At 48.5% G+C, this 23171-nt stretch overlaps 1 protein-coding gene across 1 annotated transcript in view; it reads left to right on the top strand.

Annotated features, from left to right (window-relative positions):
* NGFR (nerve growth factor receptor) overlaps positions 1–22851 on the top strand; it is a 78487-nt gene extending 55636 nt beyond the window's left edge. The window contains exons 3-7 of the mRNA XM_060256015.1: positions 46–405; positions 12563–12637; positions 14656–14875; positions 19604–19764; positions 21950–22851. Coding sequence (XP_060111998.1) covers positions 46–405; positions 12563–12637; positions 14656–14875; positions 19604–19764; positions 21950–22251 — 1118 coding nt within the window. The 3' untranslated portion in view covers positions 22252–22851. The remainder of the gene's footprint in view (positions 1–45; positions 406–12562; positions 12638–14655; positions 14876–19603; positions 19765–21949) is intronic.
* The last annotated feature ends 320 nt before the right edge of the window (positions 22852–23171 follow it).

Raw genomic sequence — 23171 nt, 5'->3', positions numbered from 1 at the left:
CAGGGCTGCGGCTCACCTCCATTCTTTTCTTCTGATGCATTCCAGGTGTGAGCTATTCAGACACCATGAGTGCCACGGAGCCGTGCAAGCCATGCAAGGAGTGCGTGGGCCTTCAGAGCATGCTGGCCCCCTGCGTGGAGTCAGACAACACTGTCTGCAAATGCATCTACGGCTACTACCAGGATGAGGAAAGCGGCGACTGCAAAGAATGCACCGTCTGCGAAGTGGGCTTTGGTCTTGTGTATCCCTGCAGTGACAATCAGAACACGTTCTGCGAGGAATGCCCCGTGGGGACCTTCTCGGATGATGCCAACCACGTGGACCCCTGTTTCCCTTGCACCATTTGTGAGGAGAATGAGATCATGATCAAGGAATGTACCGCAGGATCAGACGCAGAGTGCAAAGGTAAGGGTTTGAATATGCTCCAAATTGAGAGCCAGTTTGGTGTAGTGGTTAAGTGTGTGGACTCTTATCTGGGAGAACCAGGTTTGATTCCCCGCTCCGCCACTTTTAGCTGCTGGAATGGCCTTGGGTTAGCCTTGAAAGGGCAGCTGCTGGGAGAGCCCTCTCAGCCCCACTCACCTCACAGGGTGTCTGTTGTGGGGGGAGAAGACAGGAGATTGTAAGCCACTCTGAGTCTCTGATTCAGAGAGAAGGGTGGGGTATAAATCTGCAGTCGTCTTCTTCAAATTGGTTGGCACCTGTGACTGTTCACAGACATTTTAACTGCTGTGAGTGGAAGTGTGCTTGCAGTGAGGATAGCTGGACCTGAGGAGAACCATCACACCAGCCTTGCTGTGGGGTATAAGCAGAGCTTTTTTGTAGCAGGAACTTCTTTGCATATTAGGCTACATCCCCCTGATGTAGCCAATCGTCCAAGAGCTTACAGAAGGCCCTGTAAGAAGAGCCCTGTAAGCTCCTAGAGGATTGGCTACATCGGGGTGATGTAGCTTAATATGCAAAGGAGTTCTTACTGCCAAAAAAGCCCTGGGTGTAAGGAAGACTCTTCTGCAGAATAGGGCCTTCCAGCTGCTGGTATGATAGGGCTGCCAGCCTCCAGGTGGGGTCTGGGGATCTCCCGCTTTTACAACTGATCTCCAGTTGGCAGAGATCAGCTCCCTTGGAGAAAATGGCTGCTTTGAAGGGTGGGCTCTATGGCATTGTGCCATGCTGAGGCCCCTCCACAAATCCTGCTTTCTCCTGGATCCACCCCCAAAGTTGTTGGGTGTTTTCCAACCCAGACCTGACCATTGTACCTGAGAAACTGCTGGAGATTTGGGGGCAGAGTTTGTGGAGGGTGGAGTTTAGAAAGGGGAGGGAGATCAGCAGGGCCATGTTTCCCTAGAGCTTATCCTATACCACAGCCATTTACTCTAACTTGGAGGCTGGTAACCCTAAACATAGCAGGTCACACAGAGGAAAGGAGGAGACATATGGGCCTGAAAACAATACAAGCTTGTGTAGAATGGAAGTAACCAGAAAGGGATGATGAGAACAGATCTGAGGCTGATTTTCACAACTTTCTGACATATGGTGGTTGTTGTCTTTCTAGTTTTCTAGCTGATAACCACAGTTCCATCATTTGCCCTTTGGCCCAATTCCCTCTGCTTTAGTTCCTGCCCAGTTGCTGGTTCATAGAATCATAGAGTTGGAAGGGACCTCCAGGCTCATCTAGTCCAACCCCTTGCACAATGCAGGAACTTCACAAATACCTCCCCCCACATACCCCCTTCCTGCCCTCCTTCTCATGATCTAATTCACGCAATCAGCATTGCTGTCAGATGGCCATCTAGCCTCTCTTTAAAAACCTCCAAGGAAGGAGGGGCTAGGGCTCAGTGTCAGAGCATCTGTTTGGAGGGCAGAAGGTCCCAGGTTCAGTCCCCACCATCTCCAATTAATGGGTCTGGCTGTTGATGATGTGAAAAACCTCCTCCTGAGACTCTGGAGTGCCACTTCCAGACTGAGTGGACTTGACTCAGGGTCATGGCATTTGTTTGTCATGCAGAAGATCTCTGGTTCAATCCTCAGCATCTCTGGTTAATGGATCTGGACAGTTGGAGATGTGAAAGACCTCAGCCTCAGACCCTGGAGAGCCACTACCAATCTGAGTAGATTTGGCCAGGGATGGAATTCCAGCAGGAGCTTTTTTGCATATTAGGCCACACCCCCTGATGTAGCCAATCCTCCAAGAGCTTACAAAAAAGAGCCTTATAAACTCTTGGAGGATTGGCTACATCGAGGGTGTGTGGGCTAATATGCAAAGGCGCTCCTGCTAGAATTCCACCCTGGACTTGGCTCAGTGTCACAGCATTTGTTTGGCATGCAGAAGATCTCCGGTTCAATCCCCAGCATCTCCGGTTAAAAGATCTGGCAGTCGGTGACGTGAAAGACCTCAGCCTGAGACCCTGGAGAGCTGCTGCCCGTCTGAGTAGACGACAGTAGACCATGATGGATCAAAGGTCTGCTTCAGTAGAAGGCAGCTTCATGTGTGTTCACACAGCCTCGCGGAGCTACTATTGGCTCTGTTGCAAAAACGTAAATGAAGCCATGTCAGTGGTATGATTTCCAGAATGGAGCCGGTAGTGGTTTCATGGGGCTTTTGGGGAAACTGAAAGTAGTGTGGAGTGGGGAGGCAGAAACTGCTTCTCATTGCATTCTGTGGTTGGGAGCACCAACGGGCTGCTGTGCGTATGGGAGCCACAAAATGAACACACAGCTCTTGCAGGGAGCGGCTGTGGCTCAGTGGAAGTCTTTGCGTACAGAGGAGCCCAGGTTCAGTCCCCACCAGTGTTCCCTCTATGTTGCATTAGCATGAGCTAGCTCACAGATTTTTAGCCTCCAGCTCACACATTTTTGTCTTAGCTCAGGAAGGAGGACCCCAGAGTACAATAATTTATGCAGTAGCTCACAGCTTTAATACCAGTAGCTCACAAAGTAGAATTGTTGCTCACAAGACTCTGCAGCTTAGAGGGAACCAGCTCCAGTTAAAAAGGACCAGGCAGTGAAGGACCTCAGCCTCCCGTAGGGATGCCAGCCTCCAGGTGGGACCTGGGGATCTCCTGAAATTACAGCTCATCTACAAACTACAAAGATATGTTCGCTTGGAGAAAATGGATATTTTGGACTTTGACATTGTACTCCATTGATGACTCCACCCACAAGTCTCCAGGAGACTCCACCCTGTCCTCCTGAGGCTCCCCCACAAGTCTCCAGGAGTCCCAAGCCTGGAGCTGGCAACCCTACCCCTCCACCCCATTGGTGGCCAGAGGGGACCTAGGGACCCTATCAGCCTGAAACGCTGGAGAGCTGCTGCCAGTCTGAGTAAACAATTCCAACTTTGGCCCAATTCAATACAAGGCAGCATCATGTGTAGCATCCACCAGGACTTTGATCATGTGGAGCAAATATATATGGGGCCTATGTATGGGGCCCCAGGATAACAAGGACCCACAGAGTTTTGGTCCCCAAGCCCTGCCCACCCCCCACAGTAGCCCTGTGTTTAAGGAAGGGGCTTAGGTGGCCTGTGAAACAGAACTGGGGAGGATGGGGGGAATCTGAACACTGCTTCTTTTGGTGGGCAAAAAATACCAAGGTAGACTTTAAATCAGCTGTCTCCAACCTTTTTGGCACCAGGGACCGGTTTTGTGGAAGACAATTTTTCCATTGACCGGGGTGGGTGGGGTGGGGGGGTGATGGTTTTTGGGTGATACAATTGTGCACTTTATTTCCATTAGTTTGATGCAGTGGTTAAGTGCGCCAGTTCGATTCCCCACTCCTCCACTTGCAGCTGCTGGAATGGCCTTGGGTCAGGCATGGCTCTCACAGAGTTGTCCTTGAAAGGGCAGCTTCTGTGAGAGCTCTCTCAGCCCCACCTACCTCACAGGATGTCTGTTGTGGGGGAGGACGATAAAGGAGATTGTAAGCTGCTCTGATACTCTGAGATTCGGAGGCGGGCAGAATATAAATCCAGTATCGTACTATTATTATTATTATTACATTGTAATATACAATGAAATAATTATACAACTCACGGCCCAGTTACTAGCAGGACATGGACCGGCACTGGTCCACAGCCCAGGGGTTGGGGACCCCTGCTTTAAATAATGCCCCATAAGCCATGCCTATTCACTGTAGCTCTCAGGCATCCTTCAGCCAGAACTCCTCTCCTAATCTGCGAGGGCTGCCAGTTTCTCATCAAAGGTGGAGGATCCCTCACCCCCAGCTCCTGTTTCCCATTGCTTTTCCTGAGGGCAGCAGGAGAAGAATAATGGGGAAAATGCCATCCGTGATGGCATGACCGGAAGTGATGTCAGAACTCTTTCAGAAGTCACCCGAACACTCTGTGGTTTTATCATAGAGTTCACAGTGATTCCTAGAAAATGTGGCGTTGAGAGTCAGTTTGGTGTAGCAGTTAGGAGCAGCAGACTGTCATCTGGAGAACCAGGTTTGATTCCCCCGTTCCTCCCGCACACGAAGGCTGCTGGGTGACCTTAGGTCAGTCACAGCTCTCTCAGAGCTGTTCCTCTCAAGAGCAGTTCTCAAAAAGCTCTGTCAGTCCCCCCCCTACCTCACAGGCAATGTTCCCTGTAAGCTGTGGAGCCTTGTGAGCAAAAATTCTACTTTGTGAGCTACTGGCATTAAAGTTGTGAGCATCTGCATAAAAATTAGTTTGCTCTGGGGCCATTTTTCCTGAGCTGAGACAAAAACGTGTGAACTGGGGCTAAAAAATTGTGAGCTAGCTCACACCAACTCAGCTTAGAGGGAACATAGCTCACAGGGTGCCTGTGGTGGGGAAAGGAAAGGGCTGTAAACCACTTTGAGACTCCAAGTGAAGGGCAGGGTATAAATCCAACTCCTCCTCTGAAAATGATATTACATTGTCGCTGAAGGTGCCCCCTACGTCCCTGCTCTACCCAGACTCCTGCCAGTTGCAATGCCACCCTCGCATATCTGCTAGTCAGAACTGCACGAGAGACCGCTTCTTCCTCTCCACAGTCTCTCACCACTGTCCCATTTGAGTGGCTCAGAGCTAACGTTCCTGTGCTCTCCCCCATAGCGGGGTCCTTGAAGAAATGGATAAGCCTTGTTTGAAAGCCAGATGAGAAGAAGCTATCTCACGCCAACAATAGCTCTTGGCTGAGAGGAAGAATGGCTGGAGCACGACCCTGGCCTCCGTCCTTTTCTTCAGAGCCTCAGGAACAGAGTGTTGCCTGTTGGATCTCCCTGGTCTTCAAAGCACCATTTCAGCCCTGGCTATTTCCGGCTTGTGGCAACCTTGCCCTTTTTCACAGCCCCCCAAGCTAAGAGAACCACCAACAATAGACAGCCTGTCTCCTTGGCTTCACAAATCCCATTTATCCGGCACTCCCCTTCTTGGCCTCTTACTGCGCACTTGTTTTGGAGAGCGCTTCGGAGGGCAGCCCATCCGTAATCATCATCTTTTTTTAAAAAAAAAATCGTTTTGCTTTTCATTCGATAGAAACCGAGCCTCTTGAACGAAGTATAACCAAGTCACAAACCCAGATCTAATCACAGCAGCCTGTAACAACACGCAGCCGAATGCAGCCGAAAAACATTAAAGCAGAAAATTGAAAGATTGATCCAGACCCTGATACGTCTTTCTGTGCAAGTGGCCATGTTTCCTCTCCCGCCTTCCATTTATCGTACATTAGAGGGGATTTGTACTCATGGATCTCACTGACTGAATGTTCCCTCCGAGGGCATAAGAGACGAATGAGAATCCAACCGCAGTCTATCCTTTATTTTCCTCTTCTCTGCTCCTGGAAAAAGGCCAGAGAGCTTTCTCCAACATCAATTACATGGCTTTGAGGCCCTCTCAAATCCACTTTCCCGGCTGAACCCAGCCCTCTCTTTTTACTTACATTACTGGAATACTTATCAGAATTATCCAATTTTAAAGTCTTCTAGTTCTTAAGATGGAAGACATGGGAACGTAAGAAGCGCCCTGCTGGATGATCAGACCCGTGGTCCATCTACTCCAGCATCTTGCCTAACATAGCGGCCAACCAGTTCCTCTGGAGGGCCAACAACAGGGCAGAGAAGCTGAGGTCTCCGGGCTCTGGGATTCAGAGGCTCACTGCCTCTGAATGTGGAGGTTCCCTTTAGTTACCTTGGCTAGTAGCTAGGGTTGCCACTGCCAGGTCTGGATTGGAAAATGACTGGAGACATTGGGGGTGGATCCGGGAGAGGGTGGGGTTTGGGGAGGGGAGGGGCTTCAGCATGGTACAATGCCATAGAGCCCACCCTTCAAAGCAGCCATTTTCTCTGCCATTTGGAGATTGGTTGTAAACGTGGGAGATCTCCAGGCCCCACCTGGAGATGGCAACCCTATTAGTACCACAGATAGACCTCTCCTCTATGAATCTGTCTAATCTGTGGGCATCACTACATCTTCTGGCAGCAAATTCCATATTTTAATCACTCACTGGGTAAAGCAGTATTTCCTGACAATGTGATGGGTTAGGGAAAATAAGATTGGAAAGAAATGCCCCATATTTCTGGCTACTTTAGTTCCATTAAGTAAAGAAAGCTTGGGAAGATTTAACTGATCTATGTAGTCTGGAGATCAGCGGGAACTCATTTGCATGTTAGGCCACACCCCCTGGTGGCACCATTGTTCCACAGAGCTTTTTGTAGGAAATGCCCTGCAGGAACTCATTTGCATATTAGGCCACACACCCTGATGCCAAGCCAGCCCAAACTGCGTTCCTGTGTGTTCTTTTTTCTTTTTTTAAAGCCTTGCTGGAGATGATCCATTCGGGGTGGCCAAACTGCAGCTCAGGAGCCACGTGTGGCTCTTTCACACATATTTTGTCGCTTTCAAAGCCTCCACTGCCCCATCAGCCAGCTTGGAGAAGGCATTTCTCTCTAGCTTGGAGAATTAATCTAAAGTTGCTTTCTTTCCATCTCCACCTCCTTCCCCATCTATTTGCCTTTCTTCCTTCCTCTCAGACATCTGACGTTAATGTCTTGTGGCTCTCAAATATCTGGCATTTATTCTATGTGGCTCTTGCATTAAGCTAGTTGACCACCCCTGATCTAGGTGGTACCTGGAGGCTGGCATCCTTAGTAGTACCTTAGAGACCAACAAGAGTTTCAGGGTGTGAGCTTCTGATACTCAAAGATCCCCAGAGCATTGACTCTCCACGGCTTACCCTCTAAAACTCATGTTGTCCTCTAAGGTGCTATTGGATCCGAGCCTAATCGCTGCAAGTCACTTTGAAAACCAGTTTCAGGGGCTGAAAAGCAAGCTAAAAACATAGTAAGTTAACAATAACAAAGCAGAGCCGGTGTTGTTGGGGATGAAGAGGCATCTGGACACCCCGACTGCACCTCAGGATTCCCTCGGTGATGGGTGGAGCAGCAGCTGAATCACTGAGCCGTTGCCATTGAAGATGAGTAAGCCTGGGTCTGACAGAACAGGCTTCCAGGTGGGGAAAGCGGTGCAGGCTGCAGAGCAGAAGGAACAGCTGTTCCCTTAGGCGCTGCCAAATTACAAAATGAAGCGGGGGGCGGGTCAGGACGACAGAGAACCTTGAAAGGAGGGAAGGGGGAATCCAACCTGGAGCGCTGTGGATTCGGTGGGGGAGCCTTTTTTGGTGCAGCATCTCTTGAACAGAGATCGAGCCAGATGCAACTGGGAATTTGAGAGCAGGGCCCAAATCTATAGAGGCATTCAGGCACATTAAATGCATCAGTAGCAGGGAGCCGTGTGACATCTTGGACAGTCAAGTCCGTTTAAGAAGAAGAAGACTGCAGATTTATACCCCGCCCTTCTCTCTGAATCAGAGACTCAGAGAGGCTTACAATCTCCTATATCTTCTCGCCCCACAACAGACACCCTGTGAGGTGGGTGGGGCTGAGAGAGCTCTCACATAAGCTGCCCTTTCAAGGACAACTTCTGCCAGAGCTCTGGCTGACCCAAGGCCATTCCAGCAGGTGCAAGTGGAGGATGGGGAATCAAACCTGGTCCTACCAGATAAGAGTCCGCACACTTAACCACTACATCAAACTGGCTCTGATGTCACCATTGTTCCACATAGGGCTTTTTTTGTAGAAAAAGCCCAGCAGGAACTAATTTGCAAGCATGAGACCCATTGGTCGGAGGAGTTGCGCATGACGCAGAACGCTTGAACATGAGGCCTGTGAAATAGCGAGGCAGACGGCAGAAGAACTTGCAATGCACAACCGGGAAGCGCTGGCACAGAACATGGCATGATGCCAAGTTCTTCAGAGGGGCGCTGTTTGATGGGCAAAGAAGGAGCAGGCCAGACAGCACGGTGAAGGAGAACTGCATGCAATTCAGCCACTCCTTTTCCTCCCAAACAGGAGCAGTTGGCTGGCAAAACATAGAGTGTGCATCAGTTCTATGCAAACACACACACACCAGTTTCCCAGAATGTTCTTTAATAATTTTCTTTTAGACAAGATGTCTGCAAGTACAGAAGCAGTTCTACAGAGACACACCCCTCTCTGCATCGACAAGGATGTGAAGACTGTATAGCTGCTTGTGAAGATTGTATGGCTGCTTTCTCAGATCAGGGCCTCGGAAAGCAAAACTCCTGTATTTATTTATTTATTTGTTTATAGGCTTTTCAGGATCGCTTTCCAGGGATCCGGCCCTCAGCTGCTTAAAAACGAAAGCTTAGAAAAACATAAAAGCATTTGAAGTTGGTAAATGAAACCAAGTATGGGCAAGTATGTGCAGAATGCATAAATTATGAGGCATCTTAAAAGAAATGACAGTTTTCAGGCTAAAAGCACGCTGTGGTGTTAAAAGGGTGCTAAAACTCAACTTTATGCAGACATGCCAGATAACCAGGAAAGTGTGTGTATGTGTGTGTTGTGTGTGTGTGTGTGTATATAACTGATGAGAACTCCCTGTTTTGTCAGCAAGCTGCTGCCGTTTCTATTCACCCCAACACTTCATCCTGCCCTCCCTGCATCCTCTGTTGTAAATCTTGCACAATTGGACACTTGGTGGATTTTTAAAAGACTGCCCTTCCTCCGAAATGGAACTCATCCTCTCCACCTCTCTTATTATTCTCATAATAGCCTTGTGTGGTAGGCTAGGTTGAGATATAGGGTTGCCAAGTCCAATTCAAGAAATATCTGGGGACTTTGGGGGTGGAGCCAGGAGCAAGGTTGTGACAAGCATGACTGAACTCCAAAGGGAGTTTTGGCCATCACATTTAAAGGGACTGCACACCTTTTAAATGCCTTCCCTCCATTGGATATAATGAAGGATAGGAGCACCTTCTTTGGGGCCTCATAGAATTGGACCCCCTGGTCCAATCCTTTTGAAACTTTGGGGGGGGGGGTTTGAGGAGAGGCATAGGATACTGTGCTGCAAATTTGGTGCCTCTGTCTCAAAAAACAGCCCCTCCAGAGCCCCGAATACTTAAGGATCAATTTTCCGTTATACCCTATAGAAATCAGTCTCCATAGGGAATAATGGAGTGCCCAGCAGACATTTCCCTCCCCCACCCCTGCTTTCTGATGAACCTTAAGTGGAGGGAGGGCTTTCAAACCGGGGGGATTCCCTGCCCCGCCCCCCCCCCCCAGGATTGGCAACCCTATTGAGATAGCAGGAGAGACCCACTGTCATCCACCGTGCTAGTAGCCTAAGCAGGGTTACACCCTTCTAGTCTATTGTAGTCGCTGGACTTAGAAGGTGTAATTTTGCTTTAGGAGGGAACTGCCCATGGTTTTAATGAGGATTTGAACCCAGAACTCCCAATTCTGACTCGCTAACTGTGACACCACACCGGCTCTTCTCCTCCAGCCTGCTGCTCTCTCCTCTGCTCACCTTCCATCTCTTCTGATTTTTTTCCCCCTTAATGTTGTACGATCATTAGTCCTGGTGCTTTTATAGATTAACATCAGCCCAAAACAGAACTCTGTCCCCAAGGAGCTTACAAATGGAATTTGGGTGGGGTTGGTGTGTTGAGAAAAAGGAAGGAGAAGACGGTATGTCCATAAGGAACGGATAGAGCTTTAGGTAGCTGCACTTGAGAAAACGAATTAGCCTCAAAATGTTCCTTGGTGAATTTTGTGTGTTAAATATTCGCTGGGTGTGCCAGTTAATTCTGAATTCTCTTCAACGGTTTAATTCCTTGGTCTGACACAGAACAATATCTGATTTTGAAATTTGATATCTAAAAGTCTGCTGTGAAAACGCCGTGATGTGATGTCACCCCAGAGTCGGAAACAACTGGTGCTTGCACAGGGGACTACCTTTACCTTTATCTAACTACAGTGGGTGTGCTTGGTTTTATTGGTAGCGGATGCAGATGGGATATTAGTTTTCAAACTTTTAATCTTTAAGGAATACTGAATTGAATCCGACGACACCCTTTCTTTCTTTCAACACCCATGCTTAGACTTCATTCTTTTTGAAAAGACTGTAGCAAAGCAGGTTTGAGACAGAGCCTACTGAGAACAGAGAAAACCTGGAAAGGGACAACTAGAGGACAACAATATGTGTATACCTCCCCAATAGGGTTGCCAATCCCAAGGTGGGGCGGGGGATCTCCCAGTTTGGAGGCCCTCTCCCCATTTCAGGGTCATCAAAAAGTGGCGGGGGGGAATATCTGCTGGCACTCCATTATTCCCCATGGAGACCAATTCTCATAGGGTATAATGGAGAATTCATTCGTGGGTTTCTGGCGCTCTGGAGGGGCTATTTTTGTTTAGGTAGAGGCACCAAATTTTCAGCATCTGGTGCCTCTCCTCAAAACACCCTCCAAGTTTCAAAAAGATTGAATCAAGGGGTCCAATTCTATTAGCCCCCAAAGAAAGTGTCCCTATCCTTCATTATATCCAGTGGAGGGAAGGCATTTAAAAGGTGTATGGTCCCTTTAAAAGTGATGGCCAGAACTCCCTTTGGAGTTCAATTATGCTTGTCACAACTTTACTGCTGGCTCCACCCCCAAAGTCCCCAGATATTTCTTGGATTGGACTTGGCAACCCTACCACAACCATGCTGCCTTTTGGAAGCAAAGGAAGGGGGAAATGCCTGTATGGAAACAACTGCTGCTAATCTTCCGATGGAGAAATAGGATTATCAATCTCTGTGTAGCACCTGGAGATCTCCTGCTATTACAATTGATCTCCAGATAACCAAGATCAGTGCCCCTGGAGAAAACGGCTGCTTTGGAGGATGGACTCTATGGCATTGTACCCTGTTGAGGTCCCTCCCCTCCCCAAACCCCCCTCCCCAGGCTCCACACACCCCCAAAAAAATCTTCAGGTATTTCCCAACCCAAAGCAGGCAACTCTATGCAAAAATTCCTGGCAAGGGTCAGAAGGGCTGAAGGTTCTCCAGAAGACTGAGAAACATTTTCTGTCACTGTTAACAGCACTGGAGTCTTGGCATACAACTATAGTTAATATATATGATAGGCATCAAGTAGTGATAAGGAGCATTTGACAGCGTTTGATAAATAACCCGCAATTAGTATTTGAGAATTGATGGCTCACCAGATTTTCATATTTGAAACCTACCAAGATAGATGCAAAGAAAACAACAGCATTGCAACATTTGCTCTTTGTGAATGCAAGTATTTTTGTGACTGCAACATTGCAAGAATTCACTTGCAATAAGTAAAATTTAAAAAACCAATGCAAAAATGCAACACTCTCACACACATATACATACATACATATATATATATATATATATATATATATATATATATATATATATATATATATATATATATATATATATATATATATATATATATATATATATATATATATATATATATATGAAAATTCTCCTTCAGAGCCAGTTTGGTGTTTTGCGCGGACTCTTATCTAGGAGAACTGGGTTTGATTCCCCACTCCTCCACTTACAGCTGCTGGAATGGCCTTGGGTTAGTCATAGTTCTCGTAGGAGTTGTCCTTGAAAGGACAGCTGCTGTGAGAGCCCACTCAGCCCCACCCACCTCACAGGGTGTCTTTTGTGGGGGCAGAAGATATAGGAGATTGTAAGCCGCTCTGAGTCTCTGATTCAGAGAGAAGGGCGAGGTATAAATCTGCAGTCGTCTTCTTCTAAATAACAACATTGGAGACATTATTGAATATAAAAGAATGGTGAGTATTTAATTTTAGAGGATGTGCATTCAAAAATCGTTTCACTTTTGTAATGATTTAGTACATTTTTATCCTGCCCTTCCTTCAAGGAGGTTGGGGTGGCATACATTGGTCTCCTGTCTTTTGTTTTACCTTCTCAACAACTTGGTGAGGTAGGTTAGGTTGAGAAGGTATGACTGGCCCTAGGTCATCCCACAAGCTTCCCTGCCGGAATGGAGATCTGAACTTGTTTGACGCCAGCTTGCAAACTCTAATTTGCTGAACCTGTGTGCATTCACATCTCACAATGAACTAGGGTTTGATCAAATGATGATCTCTTGTGATACCTGAATACAGGCTTTGCCTTCTTGGGAACCAGGACCTTCAGTAAGAGGGAATGGAGACTTTTGATTCTGGCTGTAGCTGAAACATCACTAAGGTGCCATTTGCGTTTTCTTCACAGAGATTCACCCACGATTTTCACCAACAACCACATTCCCGATGGAGTCCAACACCGACGATCCAGAGCCAGATGAAGGTACCTTTTTGCTTTTCCAGCAATGCGAAAACCATGGCTAATCTATTTAGATGATTTGAGGCCCAGCATAGATCCTGCTGAGAATTTGAATTCTTCTTCTTCTAAAATGTTCCGTGCATTGGGGGTTACATGGAAGTTAAATCCGTTACAATTCTGTAATAAGTGTGTGGGGGTCTATATATTCAGTAAAATGTGCTGGCATGGCAACCATCGCTGCAGGGACATCATTAGTGGCCAGCAATGCTTCCTTTAGATAGTGGAGTCTTGTGAGCACAAATGACACTTCATGAGCTACCAGCATTAAAGTTGTGAGTGATTTGACTACTGCATAAATTAGTTTGTTCTGGGCCAATTTTTCCTGAGCTAAGACAAAAATGTGTGAGCCAGAGGCTAAAACCCTTTGAGCTAGCTCACACTAACTCAGTATTAGAGGGAACACTTGTGGCCAGTACAATTAATACCAACTAACGGGAGCACAGCTTATATTAGGGAAATCGGAAGGGGGCAATAAACTGATGCTACGACCAAAATTAGTGTTGCTCTGTTGTGAGCAGGGACCTCTAACATTGTGAGTAGGGACCTCTAATTTATCAGACACTGGGGAGCAGCCAGCTTGTAAGGTTGTTCTGCCTGTAGACTTTCCTTTGGCATCTGACAGACCAATGTTAGAAAGCGAAAGCCAGACCAGATGGAACATTGGACCAGGGCTTTTTTTTTGTAGCAGAAACTCCTTTGCATATTAGGCCACACACCCTGATGTAGCCGATCCTCCAAGAGCTTACAGAGTTTTTCTTACAGAGCCTACTGTAAGCTCTTGGAGGATTGTCTACATCAGGAGCAGGGCTGGCGCGTGGGAGTAGGCAAACGAGGGGACTGCCTGGAGCACCAGCTCACAGCGGGGTAGGGTTGCCAAGTCCAATTCAAGAAATATCTGGGGACTTTGGGGGTGGGGCCAGGAGACTTTGGGGGTGAAGCCAGGAGATATTGGGACGGAGCCAGGAGCAAGGGTGTGACAAGCAGAATTGAACTCCAAGGGAGTTCTGGCCATCACATTTAAAGGGACAGCACACCTTTTAAAATGCCTTCCTTCCATAGAAAATAATGGATAGGGTCACCTCCTTTTGGGGCTCGTAGAATTGGACCCCCTGGTCCAATACTTTTGAAACTTGGGGGGTATTTTGGGGAGAGGCACTAGATGCTATACTGAAAATTTGGCACCTCTACCTCAAAAAAGAGCCCCCCGAAGCCCCCCATACCCGCGGATCAATTCCCCATCATTCCCTATGCATGATGGCTGTGGGGGTGGGGCTTCCCTCGCCGGCCAGTTGGCTGGGGGAGGGGGGAAGCCTGCAAAACCAGAGGATCCCCCGCTGGTATCTGGGGATTGGGAAGCCTACAGCGGGGGCAGGGGCGGGCACCTCCTCCCCATCCCTGCTCGCGCCGTCCCTGAGCCTTTCTTGGCTCTGAGGGGTCGGAGGAGCTCCCTCAATCCCTCAGAGCTGAGAAAGAATGCGGCTTCCCCTGCCCAGTGCGCTATGAACTTGGAGCCCACTGGGCAGGGGAAGGCGCCGAGTGTTCTTTCTGGGCTTTAAGGGATCGGGGGAGCTCACCTGATCCCTCAAAGCCCAGAAAGAACCAGCCTTCCCCTGCTCAGCATGCTCCAAACTCTGAGCACGCTGGGCAGGGGGAGCCACCGAGTACCCGACACAATGACATCACCTCTTGGCAATGTTATCATGCCACGCGTGTGCAATTAGTTTGCTTCCGGGATTTGGGGGCACACATTGGGGTTCTGCCTCAAGCGCCAGAACCCCATGCACCGGGCCTGATCAAGAGGTGTTGCCTAATATGCAAATATGTCCCTGCAACAGAAGAAGCCCTGCATTGGACCAATCCAGCATGGCTGTTCTCACATGTCACTTGGCCCCAAAATGCTTTTCTCCAGCAATCTGATTTGCAGCCCCGATTTTTCCAGACTTGTTCCTCCATTGTCTTTCTGTTTCCTTGTCTTTCTGTAGCAGACTACAATACAGAGAGTTCTGAGAACCCCCTTCCTTTCACAAATGATCCCAGTGAAGTGGATGGTTTCGGCAGCACAGTAGCTGGCACGGCAGCCACGGTGATGGGAAGCTCTCAGCCCGTCGTCCCAAGTGGCACGCCGGACAACCTCATCCCCGTATACTGCTCCATCTTGGCGGCTGTGATCGTGGGGCTGGTGGCATACATTGCTTTCAAGAGGTAAGTGTAGTTTGATCCTGTGGAGATCCAGGAAAAAGAGAACTGGGTGATGCAAAAAAAAAAGCCCAAGCAAAACAATTGTTCCTTCGTTTCACACTTCTTGGGTGGTATCTTTGGCTCTACACGGTGGTCAGCTTTGCAAGGCCAAAATGGCAAAAACTCCGGTGGCACCGTGAAGTTGAACCAATGTATTATAGCATAACCTTGCATTGGCCCAAGCTCACTTAGCCTGCTTCCTTTTTTTAAAATCTTTCAAATTTTGTTGGCTATAAACAGGATACAACACAGGAGAACTTAGGAAAGGGAAAATGGATTAGTAGTTTGTCACACTAAAAAGAAAACATAGGGCACAGTATGCATATATCACATTAATTATGCTCAATTATTATTACAGAAGCTACGGAGTATCCAATACACATATCATTACTAGTAAGCTCGGGGAGTAAAGGAACACAATTTAAGGAAAATACGAATAAATTAATAAACATATATATACCATAGATGTATATATCATAATAAACATATATATATTGGTATTAGGTGCTACAATTCAAGGAAAAATAATGAGCAGGCATTTGCTAGGCTTGGTGAAGCGCTTGATGTATATCATTTCATCCAAAGAAATGGGAGCCAACTTAGCCTGTTTCCAGACAAAGGCAAGTAATACACCCCTGCACAACAGCACCAGCAAGTGGGGCTGACAGGTAAAACTATTGCGCCAGCAGGGGGATATCACTTATTTATTTATTTATTTATTTATTTATTTATTTATTTATTTATTTATTTATTTATTCCGGGATTTATATCCCGCCCTTCCCACGAGTGGCTCAGGGCGGCTTACAACAACCAATAAAACAATAAAATCGGAACAAAGTAATTACATTTAAAATCAAGCATTTAAAAACCTAAAAACCTTAAAATTTTTAGCATTAAAACTATACAGTAATCACAGAGATCTAGAAAGCTACATTTATCCAGTCAGGCGTAGGCTAACCGGAAGAGGGTCGTCTTACAGGCCCTGCGGAACTGAGTAAGATCCCGCAGGGCCCTCACCTCTTCCGGTAGCTGGTTCCACCACATAGGGGCCATTGTAGAAAAGGCCCTGTCTCTAGTTGTCTTGAGACGCATTTCCTTGGGCCCGGGGATGTTGAGAAGATTTTGAGTCCCAGACCTCAGTACTCTCTGGGGAACGTGTGGGGAGAGACGGTCCCTCAAGTAGGCAGGTCCCAGGCCATATAGGGCTTTAAAGGTAATGACCAGCACCTTGTACCGGACCCGGTATGTTATTGGGAGCCAGTGCAGAGCCCGAAGACCCGGCCGAATGTGCCCCCATCTTGGGAGGCCCAGTAATAGCCGGGCCGCGGCATTCTGCACCAGCTGCAATTTCCGGGTCCAGCACAGGGGCAGCCCCATGTAGAGGGGCTTCCGTGTGATGTCAGCACATCAGGAATGTTGCATGATGATATCGCTTTTGAGGGGCAGGTTTCCCCTGAGCAGAAGCACCCAAACCTGGGGGTTCCCCACCCAGGACAGGGGAATGGGAACCCTACCAGCAAGCAGCATGAGAAGACGCAGAGATTGTGCCTTCCAACACTGGGATTTCTGTGCCTTTTTCTGCTGCCACCACCCTGCTCCTCCCCCTTGCTTCCTGTCATGCCAGGGCAAAAGTACAGGCACAACGGTGGCTGAGGGACAGTGGCTCAGTGGTAGAGCATCTGCTTGGGAAGCAGAAGGTCCCAGGTTCAATCCCTGGCATCTCCAAAAAAGGGTCCAGGCAAATAGGTGTGAAAAACCTCAGCTTGAGACCCTGGAGAGCCGCTGCCAGTCTGAGAAGACAATACTGACTTTGATGGACGAAGGGTCTGATTCAGTATAAGGCAGCTTCATATGTTCACAACAACAGTTACACAGCTCCCAGTTGGGAAATACTTGGAGATTTGGGGGGTGGGGGGGGTGGAGCCTGAGAAGGGCAGGGGTTGTGGAGAGGTGGAGTACAATGCCATACAGCCCACCCACCAAAGCAGCCATTTTCTCCAGGAAAACTGATCTCTGTCATCTGGAGATCAGTTGTAATCCCAAGAGATCTCCAGCCCCTGCCTTAAGGTTCGCAACCCTACACACAGCCCATGGCTGAGATTAGTCTTTTGGGTGTCCCAAGACTCTTTTCTCTTCCGCAGTGCCGGATTAAACACTGTGGTGGCCCCTGGGCAGTTGAAATCCGGGGGGGTCCCCTCACAAATGATCTCAGAGTCTGAGCACTGGCCCCACCACCCATGGCCCCCACTGCAGCCTGCAGGCACCTTCTTAAAAGTCCCTTCAACTAAGCTGCAGGGGAGAGGCAGAGAGAGGCAAACCTGGCAACAACACCAGCAGCAGCCGCACCAAGCAAGTTGGGCAAAGAGTAGCTCAGTTGCTGGCTGCACGTGCAGGCTGGGAGGCTGCAAGCAGAGGGGAAACCAGGGTGGGGGGAAGCTGGCCCAGGCCCCTAAAAGGTTGGGGGCCCATAGGCCAGTGCCTTACTTGGCCTAATTGTTAATCTGGCACTGCTCTTCTGGCAAAAACGGATGAAACCTTACCACTCTTCTGGAATTTGCAATGCAAAAGAGTCAAGTGAGGGAAGCTCTCTGAATTTGCCAGCCGGTCTCTGTGAACGTCTTCTGGAGGCAGCAGCCTTTCTCCAACTCTGGAGTTTCTCCTCCTCCTCTGAGCGGCAGAAGTTCCCAGAAATTAGGCAGCCTTCAGAACTGGAGTAAAGGCCATGACATTCGTTCCCAGGATCTGTAAAGCTATCCACAGATAGGGTGCAACTGAGACCAAAAGAGAACTGTAAACAAAACACTCAACATGCAACCCTGCTCTGGCATCGTGCTCATCTCACACAAAGCAATGCTCTGCGGGGCAATGGTGGACTCACAGGATAGGAATAGCAGCCCACTGCCAGCTACTCCCACACCCTGGCTTAGCTCCTTAACTGTTCCTCCTTAGGAATGAAGCAGTGAACTGCTGGAGAGCCATTCAGGTTTACGCACTCCAGCATGGTATTGTGGTTAAGGACTCTAATCTGGAGAACCGGGTTTGATTTCCCACTCCTCCACACACAGCCAGCCGGGTGACTTTGGGTCAGTCACAGATCTCTCAGAGCTGTTCTCTCAAGAGTAGTTTCTGTCAGAGCTTTCTCAGCCCCACCTACCTCACAGGGTGTCTGTTGTGGGGAGAGGGAGGGAGGGAGATTGGAAGCCAATGTGAGACTTTGAGTGAAGGGCGGGGTATAAATCCAATCTCTTCTTCTTCAGCAGGACAACATGAGAGCGATGAGCAAGAATATCTTGAGGAAATGTCTGACAGGCAGGATAGGTGGCCCAAGGAACAACGCCTTAATGTTTTCCAATGCCTTTTCATCAAATTTAGCCCTTTTTTCTCCTTTCTTCCCACTCCTCTTTTAGCCCTCCAAGCACAGGTAAAGAGAACACATGCTGCGTGTGATCCTCCCTCTAAGAGTCCTCCCCATTTTGTGGGAATGGGTCAGTGTGCATTTTCTATGCATGGTGCGCACCATAAGAACCATAGATTTTTCAGAGGATGTGTTTGTGCTTACTAAAGGTTTGTGTCCATGGGAAATAAATGTACTTTGACCTGTTCACACAAGACGGCTGAGTGTGCATATAAGGAGGATCGCAGGTAGCGGGGTGATTTTGTTACACACATTTGGAGTGTCAAACATCTCTTGGGGCACACCCAAACCCAATTTGGAGGTAACTTGAAATGACTAACTATTTGGGGCCGAAGTATCCCACCAGGCATTGGGATGGACTGTTCATCAACCCAAACCCAACCTCCAGGGATGGCTTCCAGAGACTCCTGGTTCAGCACGACAATGCTAGTTCCTAGAGAAAGGCAGGCATGCTCCCCACCCCATGCATGAGAGTAGGATGGCGTGGCCTGCGACCAGCACCAGCCCAAGGGCGCATGGTGCCCCAGGCAGACTCCGTGGCTGGTGGCCCTGCTGCTTCACCCCCGTCACCGCCAGCCCCCTCCCTTCCCTTCCACCATGCTTCGTTCCCCCACCCCAAAGCTTGCTGCGACAAGGCTGGGCCCTACTGGCTTCGAGGCAGCTGGCAGGGCCGCATTTTTTGAAGAGAAAGCTGGAGGAGGCTTATCCCCCCTCCTTCTGGAACCAGAAGTGAGGGGGGAGCAAAGACTCCCCCAGCTTTCTCTTCAAAAAATGCGGCCCTGCCGGCTGCCTCAAAGCCGGTAGGGCCCAGCCTCATCGCGGCGAGAGGGGGAGTGTGGTGGGCAGAGTGAAGCAGATGGGAAGGGAGGGGGCTGGTGACAGTGGGGGGGGGCTGGTGACAGTGGGGGGGGACTGTTGTCTTGGGCACTGGGAGGGAGGAAGCCCAATTTGGTGCCCACTCTCCCAGTGCTATAGGCAACTGCCTAGTTTGCCTAGTGGGCGAGCCAGCCCTGCCTACAACCTCTGTTGGGTCCTTCAGATACCCGGCAGTGGGATGGGAAAGCCTAATGTGGCACAAAGCATCCTCACCTCCAGACTACTGAAGCAGTCTCTGCATCGAAGGTGGTGCATGCAAGCCCCAAGACAGGCTTAGCCACACCCAGAGCTTCGAAGAACCTGCAAGTCCGTTGTTGTGCCAAATCTGGGTTGTACACCTTGAGTTGGGAAGGATACCTGGGGATGAAAAAAAAAAGGCTTTTGGATGCTTTCACTTGTAGGTGGAACAGCTGCAAGCAGAACAAGCAAGGTGCCAACAACCGCCCTGTTAATCAGACACCTTCGCCGGAAGGGGAGAAGCTCCACAGCGATAGCGGCATCTCGGTCGACAGCCAAAGCCTCCACGATCAACAGCCCCAGACGCAAACGGCGTCCATGCAAGGCAAGGGAGACGATGGTTTCCACAGGAATGGGGAGGGGGGAGCCAAGGGGGGAGCCAAATTGAGGCGAAGGGACATCAGTGGTCACGGGAAGATGGCAGGGGGTGGTTCTTCGAGCTCTCCAGTAAATTGGGCAGTGAAATCTTGCCCGCCGTATGCCAAGGCAGAGACCTGGTATGCGCAAGTTGTCTGTAGAGCAGCACTTTCAAATGAGATGAAAAAGTGAACTAAGAAAAACACAACAGGGGAATGCCAACATACACACATTGGCCCATCTTCTCCCAGGCTCCATAGCCAGTGCATACAGTGAGTAATTATTTCCCGACACAGTAAGGCATGGAGGAATACAGCTGCTTTGGCCCGTAATACAGGCGCAAAACAAGATGGAAAGATAAAAGTAGGAGTCGAGTGCACCTTTAAGATCAACAAAGTTTTATTCAGAACATAAGCTTTCGTGTGCTCCAAGCACACGTCATCGGACGAAGATTCAGGTACAGTGGGCAGAGCTACATAAAGCTGGTAGGGAGTGGTTTAGAATTCAAAATGGTACAAGTTTAAGATCCAATGACAGAATAGTAAAATTACCAAATTGAGCAAACCTTCGATCTGGGTACCAGGAGTATGCGAAAACAATAAAAGAAAGCAATTTTAAAAAGGTGCAACTCAACTCCTACTTTGTTCTACTGCTTCAGACCAACACGGCTGCCCGCTTGGATCTTTATAAGATGGAAAGATAACACAGAAAATACTGAGATGCACTGGGCTCCCGATAACATCATCTGGGTTCGCCATAAATTCTAGTCCTTTTCAGATGTTACATCTATATCTACCTGGTACTACGTGTTGATGCTCCCATGTTGTCCAGACAGTGGAGGTCCACATAATTTGCATCCACTTACAGCCTGAATCAGCTACTCTATTTTCCAGGGTTCTGCTTTGCATATACTGAAGCTGTACCTGAATGCAAAAAAATATGTGCATTCCACTGATCAGACAACATGACGACATCAAGGCAACTTTGAATACTGCCAATATTTGCAATTGCTGGGCTCCTGGTACGCATAACATACAAAAAGGGATACTTGCTAAATAAATGATGTACATTCCACACTGCTGCAGAAACAGACTAAATGTGAGTGGATAGTGAGGACCACCCTGTTTGAGTGTTTTTCATCACTTTGTTACATCTAGAGGGCGGCGTCACACACACTAAATAATGCACTTTCAATCCACTTTCAATGCACTTTGCAACTGGATTTTATTGTGTACAAGGGCAAAATCCACTTGCAAGCTGTCATCACTGAAGTGGATTGAAACTGCATTATTCAGCATGTGGGAAAGCAGATTGCCCTTTATTCATGAGCTTGAAACCAAGCCAATGACGGAGCTCCCAGTTATTTCCATTCCAGGAACTTTTTAGGTCCAGATTTGTTTGTTTGTTTTTTGAGTGGTCAGGAGTTGGACTACACCTGATGCTTTCAGACCGAGATTTCTCTAGTCCCCTTTTAAAGCTATCTATCTAAAGCTAACCTAAAAACATAAAAAGAGCCCTGCTTGATCGGACCAGTGGTCCAGCATCCTGTCTCACACAGTGGCCCCCCAGTTGCTTTGGAGGGTCAACAGCAAGGCACAGAGGTCAAGGCCTTCCCCTGAGCTTGCTTTCTGGCACTGCTATTCAGAGGTTTATTGCCTTTGAATGTGGAGTTCCCTTTGGTAGCCCTTGATGGACCCTATTCTACATGAATCTCTCTAGTCCCCTTTTAAAGCTATCTATACTTGTGGCTGGAAGGGAAGACAGCATGGTATAGCCCAATCTCCTTAGATCTCAGAAGCTAAGCAGGGCCAGGATTTGGATGGGAGACCACCAAGGAAGTCTCTGCAGAGGAAGGCCATGGTCAACCACCTCTGCTTCTCACTTGTCTTGAAAGCCCCTTTATGGGGTCACCATAAGTCTTGGATGGGAGACCACGAAGAAAGTCTCTGCAGAGGAAGACCATGGCAAACCATCTCTGCTTCTCACTTGCTTTGAAAGCCGTTTGCTGGGGTTGCCATAAGTCAGCTGTTTCAACATCCCTTTCCCCATGCATACAAACTTGTGGCCATTGCGTTTTCTGGCAGAGAATTCCATATTTTAATCCTTCATTGTGATCACCCTTCTGCCTTTTCCTCTTGTTCTTCCCAACGCAGGCCTGAAAGGAGATGGGAACCTCTACACCAGCCTGCCAGCCAACAAGCGAGAGGAGGTTGAAAAGCTGCTGAATGGATCCACAGAGGAGACATGGCGTCACTTGGCGGGCGAGTTGGGCTACAAGGAAGACCACATAGACTCCTTCACGCAGGAGGAATACCCAGTCCGCGCCCTCCTCTCCGACTGGTCCAGCAAGGACAGTGCCACCATGGACGCCCTTTATTCTGCCTTGCGTAAAATCCAAAGAGGGGACATTGTGGAGAGCCTGTATAGCGAGTCCACTGCTAGCTCGCCAGTCTGAAGCAGAGAGAAGGGGTGGTGGTGCACCAGGTGGCCCCCCCTGGGATCACCCCACCTGTCCTCACTGGTGCCTCTTGGGAGAAAACATGTGAAGGAAAAACAGAGCTTGCTCCTCCCCCTGATGTCTGGGGTCTTGGAGCAATCCTCTATACAATGACTTGATTGTTGTTCCTCTTCCCCATCTGAGTATCTTCACCCAATACCTCTTGCTGATAGCAGACTGAGGGATGCTAAAAAAAAGGAGGAAGGTAACTGGAGTGGATTTTTCTTTCTTTATGAAATGTCTCCTGAGATGAATAGCAGGGTTTTGCTGTCTCTTGCTAAAACATAGGGTGAAGAACTGCATCCAGTCAATGCCTCTCTTTCAGGTGCCTCTCTGATATCATCGCCCGTCCCAATGTGCTTCTTTGCTTCCATTCGATGTCGCTTCTCTTTCTGCACTCTCACCCACTTCTGTTCAGTCACCAGCTCTTCTCTTGAACATTTCCTCAGCCAAGAAGTAGAAGGAAGCTTGGTGGGAGATGTGGCATGACTCAAAGATGGTGGAAAGTGGATGAGTTCCGCTTAGGAGAGGGAAAGAGCAAGGGAACATTTCAAAAAAATCATAGACACTTGTTTTAAGAGAGATCCTCCTTGAAGGGGGAAGGAATGATTTGTGTCTGTCCAAACTGACACTGTGAAGATCAAACCTCGAAGGGTGGGGATGGAATGAAAAGGGGTACAGAGGTTTTCCCTCCACATTTCCATCCATGCACTCCAAACATCAAGAGCACTCTTGGTCTCTACCTTCTCTTTTTTGCTTTGACGCACTTCTGTAGTTGGCACTCAACGCTCTTGCCAGTATTGTTCCTTGATCAAAAGTGAATGGACAGCACTGACATCATGGGGTCAAAAGCCATACTGGAGATCAGAGCTGGAGGA

Source organism: Heteronotia binoei, chromosome 15 (assembly GCF_032191835.1).
Source record: "Heteronotia binoei isolate CCM8104 ecotype False Entrance Well chromosome 15, APGP_CSIRO_Hbin_v1, whole genome shotgun sequence".
NCBI lineage: Eukaryota > Metazoa > Chordata > Lepidosauria > Squamata > Gekkonidae > Heteronotia > Heteronotia binoei.
The sequence above is the reverse complement of the archived record's forward strand: the minus strand, read 5'-3'. Positions and strand labels throughout refer to the sequence as shown.